The sequence below is a fragment of the Poromitra crassiceps genome, assembly GCF_964638095.1.
Source record: "Poromitra crassiceps genome assembly, chromosome: 6".
Classification (NCBI taxonomy): Eukaryota; Metazoa; Chordata; class Actinopteri; order Beryciformes; family Melamphaidae; genus Poromitra; species Poromitra crassiceps.
The window spans coordinates 12,162,218-12,182,613 of record NC_139627.1 but is presented as its reverse complement, the minus strand read 5'-3'; the positions used below and the strand labels follow the sequence as shown (position 1 = coordinate 12,182,613).

General features: G+C 43.0%; 1 protein-coding gene and 1 long non-coding RNA gene across 2 annotated transcripts; one reads left to right on the top strand and one right to left on the bottom strand.

Moving 5' to 3' along the window:
• Positions 1-651: 651 nt before the first annotated feature.
• On the top strand, positions 652-3,604 carry LOC310778587. Its single transcript, XR_014552779.1, has 2 exons — positions 652-3,082; positions 3,113-3,604. It is a non-coding gene; the product is annotated as an uncharacterized lncRNA (long non-coding RNA).
• LOC310778586 (uncharacterized protein) lies at positions 3,299-19,350 on the bottom strand. Its single transcript, XM_083639061.1, has 5 exons — positions 19,168-19,350; positions 18,671-18,817; positions 8,881-9,215; positions 8,657-8,726; positions 3,299-4,803 (listed from the first exon to the last, which is right to left on the bottom strand). Exons 3-4 carry the CDS (start codon positions 9,165-9,167, stop codon positions 8,684-8,686), a joined length of 330 nt encoding a protein of 109 aa, XP_083495187.1. The 5' UTR covers positions 9,168-9,215; positions 18,671-18,817; positions 19,168-19,350; the 3' UTR covers positions 3,299-4,803; positions 8,657-8,683.
• Positions 19,351-20,396: the final 1,046 nt, after the last annotated feature.

Genomic DNA, 20,396 nt, shown 5'->3' with positions numbered 1-20,396 from the left:
GAAATCCCTATTCTAAAACCCCATAGACTTCTCCACTGAAGAACCAAATGGCGGCAATTTCTGGACAAAGCCTACAAAATGACATCATCCCTGCGGTACCCTAGTGACATGAGCATGGAGTTGGAGCTGATCGATGGTACTGTAGGTCCAGAGGACATTTCGGCTAATAATAATAATAATAAATAGCTGCATATGAAACATGAAACAATGACGGAAGGGGCGGGGCATCCGCTCTACAGTGGAAACCTGGACATATCGGCCGTCTGTCCAGTGGCGCCGGAACGAGTTTGCAATTAGGGGGACAAAGGTCTTTTTTTTATATATATATATATATATATATATATATATATATATATATATATATATATATATATATTTTTTTTTTTAGGGAGTCTTGCCGGCACCCGTTAATTTTTTTTTCCGTTTTACCCCCCCGTTTGGATGATTTTTAGCCATATTTAGAGGAATATCTAATTTTAAATTAACATTAGGATTATACTGTAGCGATGTCATTATCCTGATAGACTTTGGGTTCCCAGATTGAAATGACAGCAAACAGATCAAATGTTAAAGAACATTTAATCAATCTATTAACAATAGATTACAGACTCATCACCTGAACAAGCTGTGGTTTTAACACAGGGAATGCTGAACAGGTACATTTCCTTGCTTCATATTTCATGAGAAATCTAATGCTAACATGGAAGCACTCAATCACATTGACCACAAGTAAAACAACTTTAGCACTTGATTTGATTTGATTTGATTGACACAAATCTGTGATATGTATAATATACACAGTCACAGAGGCATTGTGAAATATTAAAACAATAGCCGGTTTGGCTTTTGTTGCATTTTATGTAAGAACAAACATGACATAATAGTGTATGTGCATAACAGAAAGTATATAGTATTTATGTGTTCACTGATAAATCAATTTATTCTCAGATACATTTGTGAAACTCGTTCTTGCTGTTCAGCACCTACATGAGTCAAATGACGGAGTCAGAAATAAAATAAGGAAATCTTTACTCTCAGCTAATTAAGTAGTTACTAGTAAATGTGACCATTAACAATCAGATTAGTTAGGATAAGCAACTAAAAATAAGCACTATTATATTATTATATATATATATATATAACTACTAGTGAAGTCTAATAAGACTATTTTGTCGTACATCTTGATTTGCATTTTGCTGAACATTTACGACTACAAAGGAATGTGAAAATGAAGCCAAACCAGATCTGAGACTGGCGGGCTCAGGTTTCCACTCTCAGAAAAAAGACTTGAAAGTGCATCGTAAAGACTGTAGTGTACGCCTCAGCTTTCAGAGAGATCTCAGGATATTAAACCCACCATAAGGTAATAAACCTCTGTGTCATATAGACTCTGTACCCCTCAGCTTTCAGAGAGACCTCAGGATATTAAACCCACCATAAGGTAATAAACCTGTCATATAGACTCTGTACCCCTCAGCTTTCAGAGAGATCTCAGGATATTAAACCCACCATAAGGTAATAAACCTGTCATATAGACTCTGTACCCCTCAGCTTTCAGAGAGATCTCAGGATATTAAACCCACCATAAGGTAATAAACCTCTGTGTCATATAGACTCTGTACCCCTCAGCTTTCAGAGAGATCTCAGGATATTAAACCCACCATAAGTTAATAAACCTCTGTGTCATATAGACTCTGTACCCCTCAGCTTTCAGAGAGACCTCAGGATATCTCAGGAATGGTAGAAGGCCTGCATTTATATAGTGATTTGATCCAAAGTGCTTTACACCATGCCTACATTCTCACACACACACACCGATGGCGGCAAGCTACCATGCAGGGTGCACTGCTGGCACAGCCATCGGGCCTCCAGCTTAAAGCAATCTGTTGCTGGTCACAGAGTGGACCCAGATAGCAACCTTTGGTGAGTTGGCAGCACTGGAAACCAACAGGGAAGTGGTGGTTTGTGAGTTGGCAGCACTGGAAACGAACAGGGAAGTGGTGGTTTGCGAGTTGGCAGCACTGGAAACGAACAGGGAAGTGGTGGTTTGGCGACTGATGATGAGACTTGGCGGTTGACTGTTTGTCCAAAAATCTATAGAGGCGTGTCCGTCCATCAATCTCTTCCCTTCCTTGTCGTCGTGACTCATCAGTGTGAGAACAGTGTCACACTGTTCACACACTCACAACCAATCACGTGCACATTACACACATAGCATAGCTTACATTCCTTATCCTCATAAAGACAGGAGTCTGTGTGTGAGACACACACACACACACACACACGTCAAAATCTCTTCATCGATCGGACAAATCACAGCTGGGTAACATGCAGCCTACACACATGCCTACAGGAACATTGCCTGTAAATCAATAACGGCTATTTCCCGGAATTTCCCTTCACACCTGAGGGATCACATGTGTAAAAATAGCCGTGAAAGAAGCTGTATTTTGGGGGGCAGGAAAACTCCGATGGTGAAATAAGTTTGCTTGTCACACAATAAACCACACTCGTTTGACTTAAGAGGGCATGTATGTTGTATCCTTCACATTTGCTAACCAGTCTTTGCACTGAAATCTCTGAAGAAGTTGGGATCCCTGTCGGAGAGAAATAGCCTGGTTCGATGTTTATCCGTTCACCTGCGTCGTGTTGAAGCACTTTTTACAGACTGGCTTAGTTTGATGTGTCCAGGGGCTTGCCTTCGCTGTCGGCAACGTAAGCAAAATACTTCCACATTTCGCTTCGTGCATCTGCTTTCTCTACAAGCGTGTGTGTCGGGCTGCTGCGGAGGACTGAAGGACTGGCCAGAGAGCGAGCAGAGAGGGGAAGGGGGGAAATCGGCACGCCCACACATGAAGCAGACATACCGCTCTTAACACAAGGTTAGAAGTGGTCAAATGTCCGCGATGACGGGGGCGCGTTTATACCGGAAAACAACTTTCACACATGAAGGCATTACACCGCTTTCTGGTCATTTCCCAGTATAAAGCGGATATATAATGTGTGAAAACGGCTTATGTCACACTGGCACTGGGGGAGGGGGATCAGAGAACCATGCAGTGAGGAGAGATCAGCCCACCGTGTCGCAGCATGCATCTTCACTTGTCAGGAGTTCCCAGCATGCACCTTCACTTGTGTCAGGAGTTCCCAGCATGCATCTTCACTTGTGTCAGGAGTTCCCAGCATGCACCTTCACTTGTGTCAGGAGTTCCCAGCATGCATCTTCACTTGTGTCAGTAGTTTTCTGTAAATGGGACTGAGAATAAGGATCACTGCTCTTTCTGCCACGACTCTCGAGTCTACAAACAAGTCGATTTATTGGAAACAAGTCAAATGATCAAACCTCACTGGCCGACTTTTTACTTCATTTGAGAAAATTGACCCAATAAGGGACTAATTAGCCTACTACTTTTTTACAGTGTTATCCAAGTTATCAAAGTAATAAGACAATAAGAAAGATAAAAAGAAAACCTCAAAGAATAGCTTAAGCTTCTTGCATATGCTCGTGGTTATTCATACAGTGGGTAAAAAAAAAGGCACAGTAATTTAGTCAGTGATGCATCAAAGAACAACTTTTCCCCGTTTTGCTTGTTATACTTCTGACGTATATCATCTCCTTGTGCTAATAAACTAAACTAAAACTAAACTTAATAGGGGGCAGCATTTCACCTCCTACCACCCTCCATATACAGAAGGAAAACATTTTGCACTGCACTTTCTTTGCCTTTAGCTAGACTGAGAATTCAAATTAGCCTGGCATCATGGTTTGGAAGCTACAGGCAGGCTGGGTACATTACCCAAATCTGTATTCATCACATAGTAACGTTGATAATGTAACCGAGCATCGATGCATCGTTGATGCATGTAAATTATTATTATCATTACTACTATCACTATACTCCCTCTGTGGTATATAAGGATGGTAGGTACCTCAGATATTTCACTTTACTAAATGGTACTTGAGAATGACTGATGGAGACTGATGGACACTTTACTGTACATAGGCTACGTACCTTCTATTTCATATGGAACAGTCCTATGTCTCTTATGTTTGATGCTTATTTTGATTTTTTTTTCATGCCTGAGGACGAGCAACTGTAGCATGTCCCAATTTCCCCTCGGGGATCAATACAGTTTTTCTGATTCTATAAGTTATTTTATCTTGTATCCAGACTCATCAAGCTCATTTTAGGCTGTATTTTTTGTGTGAAATCACCTTACTGTTGCTTTACTTGCTTAAACTTAACCTTCACCAAATTGTTTTTACTTTTTAAAGGCAAAGGAAAACTTTATAGCACGTTTCATGCACAAGGCAAATTCATTGTGCTTCACATAAAAACACATGCCTAAAACGTCCATACTGGTGAAATGCTTAAACTCAACGCTAAGCAGATTGTTTTGGTTGGCTAAATGTAACTACTAAAATGTGTGTGTTTTAGTCACAGAATCCAATGTGTGGTGGAGGAAAGTCATTTTCAACATCTGTATGTCCACATGCAAATCAGCATTTCAGAGTCTGTGTTCATTCCTTGACTTCTCCTGAGGTGGTGTTTTGCTGCTGGCTGTGATGCTGTGAGGCAGAGAGAGGGGCGTGTTGGATCTGTGCAGACCACAGCAGGGACAGACCACCATGGACCGGTCTCCGTCTGGTCTGTCTGTCCGTACGTTCGTCACACCGCAACGTTGACTTTGTGCCGCTAGGGGGCAGCATTGACAATGAAAAGGACTGACCCAAGGGTGGATCTACATTACTATCCGCTGTGCGCTGGCTGGAAGGGTTCATAACGCACTGCCACGGTTGACCTGGATATGTGAGAGAGAGAGAGACAGACAGACAGACAGCGAGAGAAGGGGGGGGGGGGGTTATGTTACAAAGATGATAATTGAATAAAAAGAGGAAATTACACATCACATGCTTCATAAATTACAGGCTTCTTAAAATGTATTTAAATTACAGCCTTAAAAATTTATTTTTACTCCATGTGTGCTTCTGTCAAAAGTTTGAATACCATCAAGTATGAGGCTTTTTTTTTGCCATCTAAAACCAGTCATCCCTTTACTAAGTTTCCATTCCTTCTTGGGGCTCTACGAACCTTAATTCATGCAAAATCATGCAAAATCCCCTTAAGCTGGAAGTTATTGATGGAGGCGATCTCTATCGCTCCTTAATCTTGACTCCTTACTTTCTAATTTAATGAAACATTTCAGGGAGATATATCCATTCATATCCACGCAATAACCCTGCATCCCTTAGTACTAGTGTCACTGTGAATAAATCCCTTATAAACCTGTGATAGTAAACTTACATTTTTTAAGCTGTAATTTTGTTATGGATAACTGTGCGTTCTGGTCTCTCTCCTGCTGTCAGTGGAGAAACTGCTCTCTCTCCTCTTCCACGATCAGAGATGGGCAGTATTTTAAATACATGTATTTCAAATACGTATTTCAAATACATTTGTGTATTTTGTAATTTGTATTTGGCTGGACCGAGAAAAATAAGATGTAATTTGTATCAAAATACTTTCAGATCTTGTATTTTGTGTATTTTAAACAAATAAAATACATTTTTATTTCATTTTCTTCTCAAATGGACACATTTTAAACATTGACACAGGTTTAAACTGTGGAATAAAAAAGACATAATGTGAGATGTCACTTCTACTCCGCCTCTGATTGGCTTACCCTCAGATCAATCTCAACCACAAATCAGAGGAAGAGTAGGGTGGGAACCGAGTACTGAAGCGTCATGTTGGCGGAAATTCCCCCAGAGATAAAGTACTAAATGTGATGATCAGATATTGCATGCTAACGCAAACACTGCCCTATCTGCAAATTAAACTGTTTACTGCAAACCAGTGTCTCATATTAGAGAGACACAACTAACGCTAATTCAACAAAACAAAACAAAGCAAAACAACAATAACAAAAGGATGTTTGGTTCTGAGCTTTAGCGGGGTGCAGAACCATGAGTCCCCCTGACCCTCTGATTAAAGCTGTGATGAACCCGACACAGTACCACATTACACCAGGCTGATAGAGTAGAAGTCTAATGCTACAGCCTGATGCCTGAATGATTACAAGCCTGTTGATTCAACTGTCATGAAGGTGTTTGAGCGACTGGTCTGTAACCATTTATACACTGTTGAAATGGACAGGAAGTCTAACTCAAACAGAACAGGAAGTCTGACTAGTACTGAAGCCTCGTGTTTGTGGAAATTCCCCCAGATATAAAGTAATAAATGTGATCGTTAGATAAGCCTATTGCATGCTAAGACAAACTGCCCTATCTGCAAATTAAACTGTTTACTGCATCCAAACCATCATATTAGAGAGACACAACTAATATTAAAAAAACACCTCTGTGCCCAACTCAGCTATACAAAATGGATAAATAAATATACTGTCACAAAGCTGACAACCTCCCTGTTTCCATACATTAGCCACAGGATTAAGTTCCCCTCACCATGAATGCCATACTGCGGCACCATGGTTACATGTTCCTGAAAAGTAACCTTTTGTGGTGGAATAAATAATGTTGCTGTATTTCTATGTGTGCAGCATGTTAAATAAAGACTATATTATGTGACAATTTACTGACATGGTGGATGTGAAGTTGTTCATAGGGGACCTACTATCATAACATAACTTTCATAACAGATCTCATATCTATGACTAAACATGGTCAAAGCTCCAAAACGTGAGGTTACTGTAACATGTAGAGATGCTACCTGTAACTCAAAAGCCCTCACAGAAGGCAATTATCAGCTGAAGTGAAGGAGAAATAATATGTGCTGAAAAACAACTGAAATGGAAGAACTGTAGTGAGTTAGATGGTACACAAAGGAGAATACTGCCACAGAGGACAAAAGAGATGATTTACCATCTAAATAAACCAGAACATTTCTCATTTGAGAAGCTGGAATCAGAGAATTAGGACATTTTTCCTTAAAGAAATGGCTCAAAATGATTAATAGATAATCAAAATAGGAAAGTTATGTAATATTTGGCAATGAATCGATGAATTGACTAATTGTTGCAGTTCTTTATCCGTTTTTATAAAATGTATTTTCATGTATTTTCAAAATACAAAATACGTATTTGTATTTCAAATACATTTTTCAGACCAGTATTTTGTATTTGTATTGTGATACATGTTTTGAGCAAGTACCGTATTTGTAATTTGTATCAAAATACTTTTTGATGTATTTTCGCCCATCTCTGTCCACGATGTTACTTCTCTCTGTACGATTGTTGAAGCCCTTGCTCTTTGATTGTGAGGGACTGACACCAAAAGCTGATGTTTACCAAAGATGTTTGACATCCTGAAACATCTTCTCATATCAAAACTCCACTGGAGCTGCTGCAAACATCTGGAGGTGATGTCACCTCGTCTACGATTGGCCGGTTATCTACCAATAAGAGAAGTAGGCTATACAACAAACTACTGAATGGAGCGAGGAATGCAAAGAACGTCATCACCAGCAGCTGTTTTTATTAACAGGTCAAATGTCTTATGGTGGATTTTTCCTTCAAATGTCCGGTATCAGTGGATGCTCATGCAGAACTTAAGTTGGTTTGAAAATAAAATATCAACTGTTAGAAGTGACATCTACTCGTACAATATCTTGTAGTACAAAATTAAGAAAAGATGGTAAATATTTACATACTGTACATATCACATATAACATAATAAAAAATAGATATAGGACGAATCAGCATGACGTCGCTTGACACGCAGAAATGCGGAACCCCGCGGCAGTTAATGTATGTATGTATGAGTTGTGTCAAACAAACATACATGACATCGCTTATATTTTTGACATTCTGAGTGAGAGCAGAAGTACTGTAGCTCAAGAGTTTGATGTATAATATATGCATGTCGCGTTAAAGTTGTGTGAACTGTCGCAGTTTTTAAAATGTAAACAGAGTTAACTGGCTAGTAGAGTCAGACATTCAAGCCTCGCGCCACTTGGGCTCCATAGGTTTCCATTGCCGTTGCCACCCAGTGACGCGGTTTGTTTACCAAAATGCTGCTCGGCTGATCCCTCGTATAACATAAGAACATATCACATACTGTAGATCTTTGTTGTGTGTGTGTGCCAAATAACACTTTTACAGACTGGATCCTCTATATTTTACAGATATTTTATACAGATAAGACACAGGGATGTATTACCGAACGGGCCTACCGGGCCCAGACCCAGGGGCCCATAACCTCTTCACAGGGCCAACGCGTATTTGCCCGGGCCTGGGACCATAAACAACCCTTTATTTTTGACAAAATGTTCCATATGTTTATGGTCAATTGGAGGGTTATTGTGCTTTTGGCTTTAATTTACTTGATTCACTCACCAGCAAAAAAACAACAACAAAAAACAATGGTAATCTATTGAGTGGGTGGTAAAATTTTAACATTGAGTAGCCATTTGGCTTGTGGACAAAACGGTTAATTTTGGAGCCTGTATTGAGATACAGATCAATAGTATTTCTTGTTGTTGTGCTGCTGTAAATCCTGTTGATGCAGGTGAATGTATGTTATTCTGGCCTTAATCCATGTGCGCTGTGAGGGTGGGCCCTTTATGCATCCAGGCCCAGGGGCCCATCATGTCATAATCTGCCTATGCATCTATAGTGTTTTAGTTTGTCTTATTCCCACCTTAAATATAATGGAGATTCATCCTCCTCAAACAGCCACATTGTATCCATGTTTAGCGGCCATTTCTTTCCTGTTGAACAAAGACAGAACATGCATTACTTCATTTTTGTTTTGTCTAATCTGATCTAATCTCGTCTTTCCTCTCATCTCTACGATACAATATTGTACATTGTACAATGGCTACATTGGACTGTATAGCGATTGGGGTTGAGAAGTTTGGGTACCTGCGCTTCTTCTTCTGCCTCTGCCTGATCTTGGCGACGATGAAGGCCAGCAGCACCAGCCCGACGATGGCGAACAGCACGCCCAGGGTGAGCGGCAGGCTGAGCGCCTCGTTCACCGTGTCCTGGCAGGAGTCTCCCTGGTAGCCCAGCACGCAGTCACACACCAGTTCAGAGCCCCCGCCGGGGGGGACCGTGCAGGTGCCCCGCCCGCTACACCGCGTCTCCCCGCACGTCGGCAGGCTGAAGTCGATGCCTCGCGGCCGGGGAGGAGGGACGGGCGTGGACATGGTCGAGGAGAGGGGGATGGATGATGGATGGATGGATTGGAGGGAAGACTGGAGAGTTTGGGGGAAGTCATGGAGGGGATGAAGGACACAAAACAGAGTGACACATTACAAACGGTTGACTGAAGAGTGATAGAAGACGTGGTTAGGTTGACATTTTGTGCAGATACTCAATATCTTTAAAGAGCGTGTATTTTCTTTTTTTAATGAATTTACATTTTGGGCTCATTAGTACGAAAATACAAAAAAAAAAACAGGGCCCCAGGGCAGAATGGAGAAAAAGGTGCCATTCTAAATGGGCGTTCTCCTCTTGTGACATCACTTGCAGCTGGACATGCTGCTGGCGCTGACATCACAGGAGGCACTTCCATTCCATATTAATCCATTTAAAAGTGTTTCCTCCACAGTGTTTCAACTGGCCAGCTGAGGGCGAGTAGATGATGACTATTTGACAACTGCCTTGGGCCCTAAGCTAAGGGTCCCATACATCCTCTTCTACTCACGGATGCCGACAACACCGTCTCTCCGAGGCTGTAGCGGACTCGTTTTTAAAGTTAGAGTGAAGATACTGCTATCATAACCTCACGTCACCAGGCTCTTCTCGGCGACAAAGAGCCTGGCCCCCGTTTACAAGAGGTTTTTGTTTCCGGCCTAGAGCCCGCCCTAGACAGGAAACAAGCAGCGGAAACAGCTCGTTCATTTGAGAATCAGACACAACGAATAAGAAAATAAAACGGAAAACAACAAAAAAGAGGGACGTACCGAACAAACTTTTTTAAGAAGTTCTTGTAGAAACATGGCGGATTCACAATATCACATATTTTAAGCCAATACCGAAGCTTTACTTTTCAAACAAATGGCCAGTTGATGGAATAGTTAAAGTTGTCTGTCCGCTGTTATCGATAATGGAGGATCAAGTACAACAGTTGAAATCCAAAGGCATCTCTGCTGCCTGTGCTGGGAAAGACATGGACATTGATCATAAGATTTCACATGGCGAGTACTCCATTGTCTTTGGCTCTCCAGAAACCTTCCTTGGCAGTGACTACTAGAGAAATGTGCCAACGCTACTATACAACTTGTGTTGTTCTTTTTATCAGGCTCTAGCTAACGTAACCTCGCCGCGTCAAGCTAACGGCAACAAAGACTTTTTTTGCGCACTTTTTTCCGGTGTTGTTTCCTGTTTCCTTGGTTTACGCCCCCATGGCCAAAAGCGCTGTAAAGCGTGCCTAGACTACTGCTATATGAAACTAGAAGACCATGTCGGGAAGCGGGCTAAATAATGCTGCAACTTAGGCAAAAAATGTGGTGAGGGAAAAACGGGCATGACCATTTTCAAAGGGGTCCCTTGACCTCTCAACTTAATATATTAATATTTCTGAATGAGAATGGCTTCTATGTCACATGTCACAAGTGCCTATAGTAAAACATTTTTATATTATAAAAAGATTTGCACACTCATATTTGTAACTGCCCCCTCAGTCACTTCATCCTGGAGCCGGGCCTGTTGTGAGCTACTTTTCTTTGAAGTAATAATCTTCACAAAATGTGGACGATTTTATGACTTTTTCTTTTTACGCGATTTTCTGAAAATGCTTCAAAAGTTATAAAAGTGGTCCTCATTTGTGAAGATGATCTTGCTGAACGTAAACTTTGTTGTTTCATAAACTTTTGTTGTTAACCATAGACCTCCTTCCCATTGCCTTTTCCCCCTATGAACCTGCAGCACAGGGAAAGTCAGAGGTAAAAAGGCCTAAAAAGAAGTCATCCCTGCCGTACTCTATTTTACTTTGAAATCATTCAATAGAAATGAGCAGGACGACTTGATCAGCAGCTGCAAAGTAGTCTGACTGGGTTGAAGCAGTCTGGTGGACTTAGCTCTCTCATACCGCTTTCAGACAGACACGGTTCTGGTTCTGGCTCCGGCTCCGTTCTGGAGTCTCAGAACCTTGGAGCTTTCTGGCGAACCAGCCCGCCGTGTTCACACCAGTTTAAGCGGAACCAAAGTGGGAGGACATTATTCGGTAGTCCTTCAGTTTATTAAGTTTATTAATTATTTCGTCTGGCGTTCGAGTGAACCCAGCCTTGGCCATCTCTTCCGCAAGTTCGGCATACGACTTGCTCTTTCTTGTACTGCTTTCTAGCTTTTCTTGAGATTCGGTAGATGCCCAAATCGCCACTAAACATTTGGTTTCCTCAGCAGACCACTGCAAATTATCTTTCTCCATGTTGTCACTGCCTTCTTCTCCTTCCTGCTCGTTTTCACAGCCTAGAATGAGACACGCCCACTGATGATCTCACGGTTCCCAAGGAAAAAACAACTATTTTTTGGTTCCGCTGAGAACCAACTTTTCTCCTGCTGCAGGGAGAGAGTCTGGCAAGCGAGACAAAGCTGAAAGTGACACAGGGGGACGACCTGAGGGATCACATGACCCTTTGTTGGCTTGGGTAGAGTTGTGCTTTGTAGGTGCGCTCTGGCACGTTAATAAATAGCACTACACCCCTGGTTTCATCATCGCACAAATCTTTGTGACGCACGAACATGAGTATTAGTAATAAGAGTTTCAGATGTTTTCAGCTTCTCTCTCTGGCAAGGAGACCTCTGGCATTGCGACATGCAACAGTGATTTTCTACATTAAAAAAAAAACTCTTGTCAGAGTGGACTAATGCCTTTGTCAAGTGCGCTGGACCTAATAAGAACAATGACTTTGAAATCCAAACAGCACTCTGCTTTGAAGACATTTATTCAAAGGGGAGATGTTCTCCTGATTGGATTATATTCAGGCAGATTCATTGTTGGTCTCTGTGATTTGCTAGGGAAAATGAAATCCCCTGTCATAGAAATCGAGAGTGGAGCCAATATCAGACTGAGTTGACAAATCAGTGTGATATCAGGCTAGGGCCGGGTGGAAAGAACATTCTACTCAAGAAGAAGGACTACTGTTAAGTTGCTGATGATTTACAGAAGTAGAAGTAAAAGTACTTTGTGAAAATCTACTGAGTTAAAAAAAGTGTCTGATTTCAAATGTCCTCGAGAGTAAACGTTCCTGAGTTCCTCTTTAGAACAGAGAACATTGTCAGCTGTGATCTTTTCAATGTGATGAACTAACAGGAGAGATGACAGAGTTCACACTAGATTATTTTCACTGGAAACAAAACTGCTGGCTCAGTGGTTACTTAGCACTGCACAGCAAGGTGGCCCCAGGTTCGAACCCCGGTCCATCCCAGGTCTTTTCTGTGTGGAGTTTGCATGTTCTCCCTGTGTTCGTGCGGGTTTCCTCCCATCATCAAAGACATGTATGTTAGGGTTAATACTCCTGCCCCTGACCAAGGCACTGGCAAAAGAACTGGAGTTGGTCGCCGGGTGCTGCCCTGTGGCTCCTAGTTCTAGGAAGGTTCCTAGTAGAGGATGGTTCCAGTTCTAGGAAGGTTCCTACTAGAGGATGGGTCAAATGCAGAGGATGAATTTGGCCACGGGGACAATAAAGGATCACTTTACTTAAACATTATAAATTAGAAAATAAAATGCAGAAAGAAAGTAAAGATTCCTCTCACTGGATGGATCCACAGTTTGTCAGTTTACGTTGATCCAAGACCACACAACAACGCTACTCAGTTACAAGAACACACAACGACGCTACTCAGTTACAAGAACACACAACGACGCTACTCAGTTACAAGAACACACAACAACGCTACTCAGTTACAAGACCACACAACAACGCTACTCAGTTACAAGAACACACAACAACGCTACTCAGTTACAAGAACACACAACAACGCTACTCAGTTACAAGAACACACAACAACGCTACTCAGTTACAAGAACACACAACGACGCTACTCAGTTACAAGAACACACAACGACGCTACTCAGTTACAAGAACACACAACAACGCTACTCAGTTACAAGAACACACAACAATGCTACTCAGTTACAAGAACACACAATGATGCTACTCAGTTACAAGAACACACAACGATGCTACTCAGTTACAAAAACACACAACAACGCTACTCAGTTACAAGAACACACAACGACGCTACTCAGTTACAAGAACACACAACGACGCTACTCAGTTACAAGAACACACAACAACGCTACTCAGTTACAAGAACACACAACAACGCTACTAAGTTACAAGAACACACAACAACGCTACTCAGTTACAAGAACACACAACAACGCTACTCAGTTACAAGAACACACAACAACGCTACTCAGTTACAAGAACACATGACGCTACTAAGTTACAAGAACACACAACAACGCTACTCAGTTACAAGAACACACAACAACGCTACTCAGTTACAAGAACACATGACGCTACTAAGTTACAAGAACACACAACAACGCTACTCAGTTACAAGAACACACAACAACGCTACTCAGTTACAAGAACACACAACAGCACTACCCGGTTACAAGAACACACAACAACGCTACTAAGTTCCAAGGGGGTTCCTCTGCCTTTCCGAAGCCCTGCCACTCCGAACGTTAACTTCCATTATCCGGACTGGCGGTCGTTCACCTTAGAAGCCGCAATGCTGACCTTAGGTTTAGGCGTGGGGGTGGGAGAGGTTAGGTTTTGGGTTAGGGTCTGGGGGAGGTTAGGTTTAGGCATGGGGGGAGGTTAGGTTTGGCGTGGGGGCTGGGAGAGGTTAGTGAAGAACGGGGAATATAGACCCCCTTTCTGAGTGCCGATATTTCGGAGTGGCAGAATGTCGGAGTGGCAGCACGTCGGAGTGGCAGCATGTAACCAGTTCCAAGAACACACAACAACGCTACTCAGTTACAAGAACACACAACAACGCTACTCAGTTACAAGAACACACAATGACGCTACTCAGTTACAAGAACACACAACGACGCTACTCAGTTACAAGAACACACGACGACGCTACTAAGTTACAAGAACACACAACGACGCTACTCAGTTACAAGAACACACAACAATGCTACTCAGTTACAAGAACACACAACGACGCTACTCAGTTACAAGAACACACAACAACGCTACTCAGTTACAAGAACACACAACAACGCTACTAAGTTACAAGAACACACAACAACGCTACTCAGTTACAAGAACACACAACAACGCTACTAAGTTACAAGAACACATGACGCTACTAAGTTACAAGAACACACAACAACGCTACTCAGTTACAAGAACACACAACAACGCTACTAAGTTACAAGAACACATGACGCTACTAAGTTACAAGAACACACAACAACGCTACTCAGTTACAAGAACACACAACAACGCTACTCAGTTACAAGAACACACAACAACACTACTCAGTTACAAGAACACACAACAACACTACTCAGTTACAAGAACACACAATGGTGCTACTCAGTTACAAGAACACACAACGACGCTACTCAAGTTACAAGAAAACACAACGACGCTACTCAGTTACAAGAACACACAACAACGCTACTCAGTTACAAGAACACACAACAACGCTACTCAGTTACAAGAACACACAATGGTGCTACTCAGTTACAAGAACACACAACGACGCTACTCAAGTTACAAGAACACACAACAACGCTACTCAGTTACAAGAACACACAACAACGCTACTCAGTTACAAGAACACACAACAACGCTACTCAGTTACAAGAACACACAACAACACTACTCAGTTACAAGAACACACAACAACGCTACTCAGTTACAAGAACACACAACAGCACTACCCGGTTACAAGAACACACAACAACGCTACTAAGTTCCAAGGGGGTTCCTCTGCCTTTCCGAAGCCCTGCCACTCCGAACGTTAACTTCCATTATCCGGACTGGCGGTCGTTCACCTTAGAAGCCGCAATGCCGACCTTAGGTTTAGGCGTGGGGGTGGGAGAGGTTAGGTTTTGGGTTAGGGTCTGGGGGAGGTTAGGTTTAGGCATGGGGGGAGGTTAGGTTTGGCGTGGGGGCTGGGAGAGGTTAGTGAAAAACGGGGAATATAGACCCCCTTTCTGAGTGCCGATATTTCGGAGTGGCAGAATGTCGGGGTGGCAGCACGTCGGAGTGGCAGCATGTAACCAGTTCCAAGAACACACAACAACGCTACTCAGTTACAAGAACACACAACAACGCTACTCAGTTACAAGAACACACAACGACGCTACTCAGTTACAAGAACACACAACGATGCTACACAGTTACAAGAACACACAACGACGCTACTCAGTTACAAGAACACACAACAACGCTACTCAGTTACAAGAACACACGACGACGCTACTAAGTTACAAGAACACACAACAACAACGCTACTCAGTTACAAGAACACACAACAATGCTACTCAGTTACAAGAACACACAACAACGCTACTCAGTTACAAGAACACACAACAATGCTACTCAGTTACAAGACCACACAACAACGCTACTCAGTTACAAGAACACACGACGACGCTACTAAGTTACAAGAACACACAACAACGCTACTCAGTTACAAGAACACACAATGGTGCTACTCAGTTACAAGAACACACAACGACGCTACTCAAGTTACAAGAACACACAACAACGCTACTCAGTTACAAGAACACACAACGACGCTACTCAGTTACAAGAACACACAACAACGCTACTCAGTTACAAGAACACACAACAACACTACTCAGTTACAAGAACACACGACGACGCTACTCAGTTACAAGAACACACAACAATGCTACTCAGTTACAAGAACACACAACAACGCTACTCAGTTACAAGAACACACAACAATGCTACTCAGTTACAAGAACACACAACGACGCTACTCAGTTACAAGAACACACGACGACGCTACTAAGTTACAAGAACACACAACAATGCTACTCAGTTACAAGACCACACAACAACGCTACTCAGTTACAAGAACACACAACAACGCTACTCAGTTACAAGAACACACAACGATGCTACTCAGTTACAAGAACACACAACGACGCTACTCAGTTACAAGAACACACAACAATGCTACTCAGTTACAAGAACACACAACGACGCTACTCAGTTACAAGAACACACAACAACGCTACTCAGTTACAGTAACCTGAGTCAAGGTAATCAGTTAACGAGGGATTAGAACAGTGGTTCTCAAACTTGTTCACATCAAAGACCCCTAAACTGACACAAATTAGACCACGGACCCCCCATCTGATACGATTCTGTCCCAGGGTGCCCCATCTGATAGAATTTGCTTTCGCTTTATTAAATAAAGTGTCTGAAACCCATGACCATGTCATTGTGTTACTTATGAGGAATTATTGTAAAATCATTCCCCTTTTTGCTGGGGACCACCGGACCCCCTCAAGGATCCCTGGGGGTCCCCGGACCCCACTTTGAGAACCACTGGATTATAAAGTCACGAGTCAAGTTGACCTTCAGCAAAAGTAGGTTTTCAACTCTTCACCACTTCATCTACCTAAGCAAACATCAGCCTGGTCCTAATGACAGAATAAAAGGATGTTAAAAGTCCACACCTGAAAAGCACACAGCTATAACTCAACCTGAGCCAAAAGACAGAACATTCAAAACAATGCTACCAACAAAAGAAGGACAATTAGCTGTTGCTATTAGATAGTGGAGGTGAGGTCACGCGACTCACGCACAGGTTGTTGTGTTGAAAGCCCTGAAGAAGTGGTCGAAACATGTTGTCTTTTTTAATGATCTAGACACTACAATAAATGCTTTTTAAAATAGTTCCTTCCTCAGTGTTATATACACTCATATGTGGAGTGCCTGGATTGTCCCTTTGTTTACCATTCAGTTTTTCCCCCCGTTTTCCAAGAGCACCTGATACTTTTTGATCCTCGTTTGGCAATACTGTAGCAAACCGGCCTTTTCATTTCCCCCCATAAAAGTACATCTTCACAGCATTGTGATACAGTAGATGTACAGTAGACACCAGCATTGTGCTACAGTAGATGTACAGTAGACACCAGCATTGTGCTACAGTAGATGTACAGTAGACACCAGCATTGTGCTACAGTAGATGTACAGTAGACACATTGTGCTACAGTAGATGTACAGTAGACACCAGCATTGTGTTACAGTAGATGTACAGTAGACACCAGCATTGTGCTACAGTATATGTACAGTAGACACCAGCATTGTGCTACAGTAGATGTACAGTAGACACCAGCATTGTGTTACAGTAGATGTACAGTAGACACCAGCATTGTGATACAGTAGATGTACAGTAGACACCAGCATTGTGTTACAGTAGATGTACAGTAGACACCAGCATTGTGCTACAGTAGATGTACAGTAGACACCAGCATTGTGCTACAGTAGATGTACAGTAGACACCAGCATTGTGCTACAGTAGATGTACAGTAGACACCAGCATTGTGCTACAGTAGATGTACAGTAGACACCAGCATTGTGATACAGTAGATGTACAGTAGACACCAGCATTGTGATACAGTAGATGTACAGTAGACACCAGCATTGTGTTACAGTAGATGTACAGTAGACACCAGCAGTGTGCTACAGTAGATGTACAGTAGACACCAGCATTGTGCTACAGTAGATGTACAGTAGACACCAGCATTGTGTTACAGTAGATGTACAGTAGACACCAGCAGTGTGCTACAGTAGATGTACAGTAGACACCAGCATTGTGTTACAGTAGATGTACAGTAGACACCAGCAGTGTGCTACAGTAGATGTACAGTAGACACCAGCAGTGTGCTACAGTAGATGTACAGTAGACACCAGCATTGTGATACAGTAGATGTACAGTAGACACCAGCATTGTGATACAGTAGATGTACAGTAGACACCAGCATTGTGATACAGTAGATGTACAGTAGACACCAGCATTGTGCTACAGCAGATGTACAGTAGACACATTGTGCTACAGTAGATGTACAGTAGACACCAGCATTGTGCTACAGTAGATGTACAGTAGACACATTGTGCTACAGTAGATGTACAGTAGACAGACTTTGGGGCAGATTGAGAAGAAAAAGAGACAAATAGAGCAGGACATGGCTAAAGCAGTGCAGGTTTACTTGTAGTATCACTCGAGGCATTCAGTTTGGTTTTGTGCCAAGTCACTCGCATCACATCTCACCCATGAAACATGCATTAGCCTACGACGTCTTTCACAGATATTCAACACAAGCCTGAGCACAAGAGCACATTACAAACCTATTACCAACGTTTAAAAAAAATACTACAACCCACAATCACAGCCTCTTACATGGGATATACACTATATCGCTGTGAGGAACGCCATTGGTGGGATTTAAAAAAGACAAACAACGGCCACAAATGGCGCAAATGACAAAACCTGGCATTATTCTGAGCGTCTACAACGTGGCAGATGACCGTGAAGGTATTCTCAAAAAGTCTGGTCATTCAGGTTTCCTCTTAACGCAACAGAATGCTGCTGAACAATGGCTTCAGGGCGGTGCCTATACATACCTGTAGCCTACATCCAGCCGCAGAACATACCAACATATTATTATCCCCAAAAACATCTTACTTACCAGAGCGGCAGAAGCAAACCCCCGGCCTCTCGAAAAGGCTTGACCCGTCCGGCTAGAAGCTGCTCCTCTTGAGTCTTTTCGTTCCAGGACCGTCCCGTGCCGGAGTGTGTGTGGAAAAGAGTTGAGTTCCCCTTTCAGTCAAGGAATCTGTAACAAAAGAGAGGGAAGAGGAAGGAAAACGAGCCCCACCTGCCTGCTTTTTACACACACACACACACACACACACACACACACACACCCCTTTGTCTTGTTTACCTGGGATTAGTCACACACACACACACACAGATTGACTGTGATGTGGCAACTCTACATTTCAAAATAAGAGCGTACGCAGTGGCAATGTCTAAGATTAGAGTCTAGTCTTCCACCAATCTGACTAGCAAACAACCCAACTCGCACTCACAAGGCTGTGACATCCTTTCTACCAAGACAAAAATAATGCAAACATTTTTTTTTTCAAAATAGGTGGCACAGGTAGCAGTGTCACCTGAGCTCACCTCACAGCATGAAGGTTCTGGGTTGGATTCCCGCCTCGGGTCACTGTTGTCACTGGGGATTCTCCACATGCTTTCGGTGCCTGGTGCCCAGCTGGGCTATCTTATGAAAAGGGGCTTTTCTGTGTGGAGTTTGCATGTTATCCCTGTGCTCACCAAGGGTTTTCCTCGCACTAAACACATGCAAGAAGTTCATCACCTGACCAGCGACCTGGTCCAAACCTTTCAGAACACCCCCACCCCTCTCTCTCTCACAAACACACACCCACCCCTCTCTCTCTCACAAACAAACACACACCCCTCTCTCTCTCACACACACACAGCCCTCCCTCGGGCTGATCCCAGTCATTGTAATAGGTTCGGCAGGTGAGCGGGGGCAGGAGGGAGGGGGGCAGACTGCAAGACCAGACAAGACCAGATCTGAACCACATCGACTGAAAGTTCACAAGAAAACATTCCAGGAACTTGTTTACCAGGCCTCATAACAGACATGTTACCCTCTTTCTTTGTCCTACTTTGAATGAGTGAAATCACTGCCTTTCCCCACAAAGCTGCCAAACATCACACTAAAGATGGGTTTAAAGGATACTTTAAACCCTTAAAGGATACTTTAAACTTATACTTTAAGGAATAGTTCACCAAAAAAAGAAATTTAATTCTGTCAGATGGGTGGCTGTCCATGTAACACACAGGGAGGTTGCCAGTATAACGTAGCTGCCTTCTCCAAAAGAAATGAAGTCAAGAGGGACCAGTTCAACTCAAACAATAAAGATCCTAAAACATATAGAAGAAAAGGTATTGAGAGTCCTTAGAGTTCAAAGCGCTTCAGAATGTGTGCTGGTCCTGGGAGGGGTTGGGGGGGGAGGAGTCTGATGAGACAAGTGGCCAGCTGAGAGCGGTCAGCGGGGGGGGGGGAGGAGTCTGATGAGACAAGTGGCCAGCTGAGAGCGGTCAGCGGGGGGGGAGGAGTCTGATGAGACAACTGGCCAGCTGAGAGCGGTCAGCTGGGGGGGGAGGAGTCTGATGAGACAAGTGGCCAGCTCAGAGCGGTCAGCTGGGGGGGGGAGGAGTCTGATGAGACAAGTGGCCAGCTGAGAGCGGTCAGCGGGGGGGAGGAGTCTGATGAGACAAGTAGCCAGCTGAGAGCGGTCAGCTGGGGGGGAGGAGTCTGATGAGACAAGTGGCCAGCTGAGAGTGGTTAGCAGGGGGGGGAGGAGTCTGATGAGACAAGT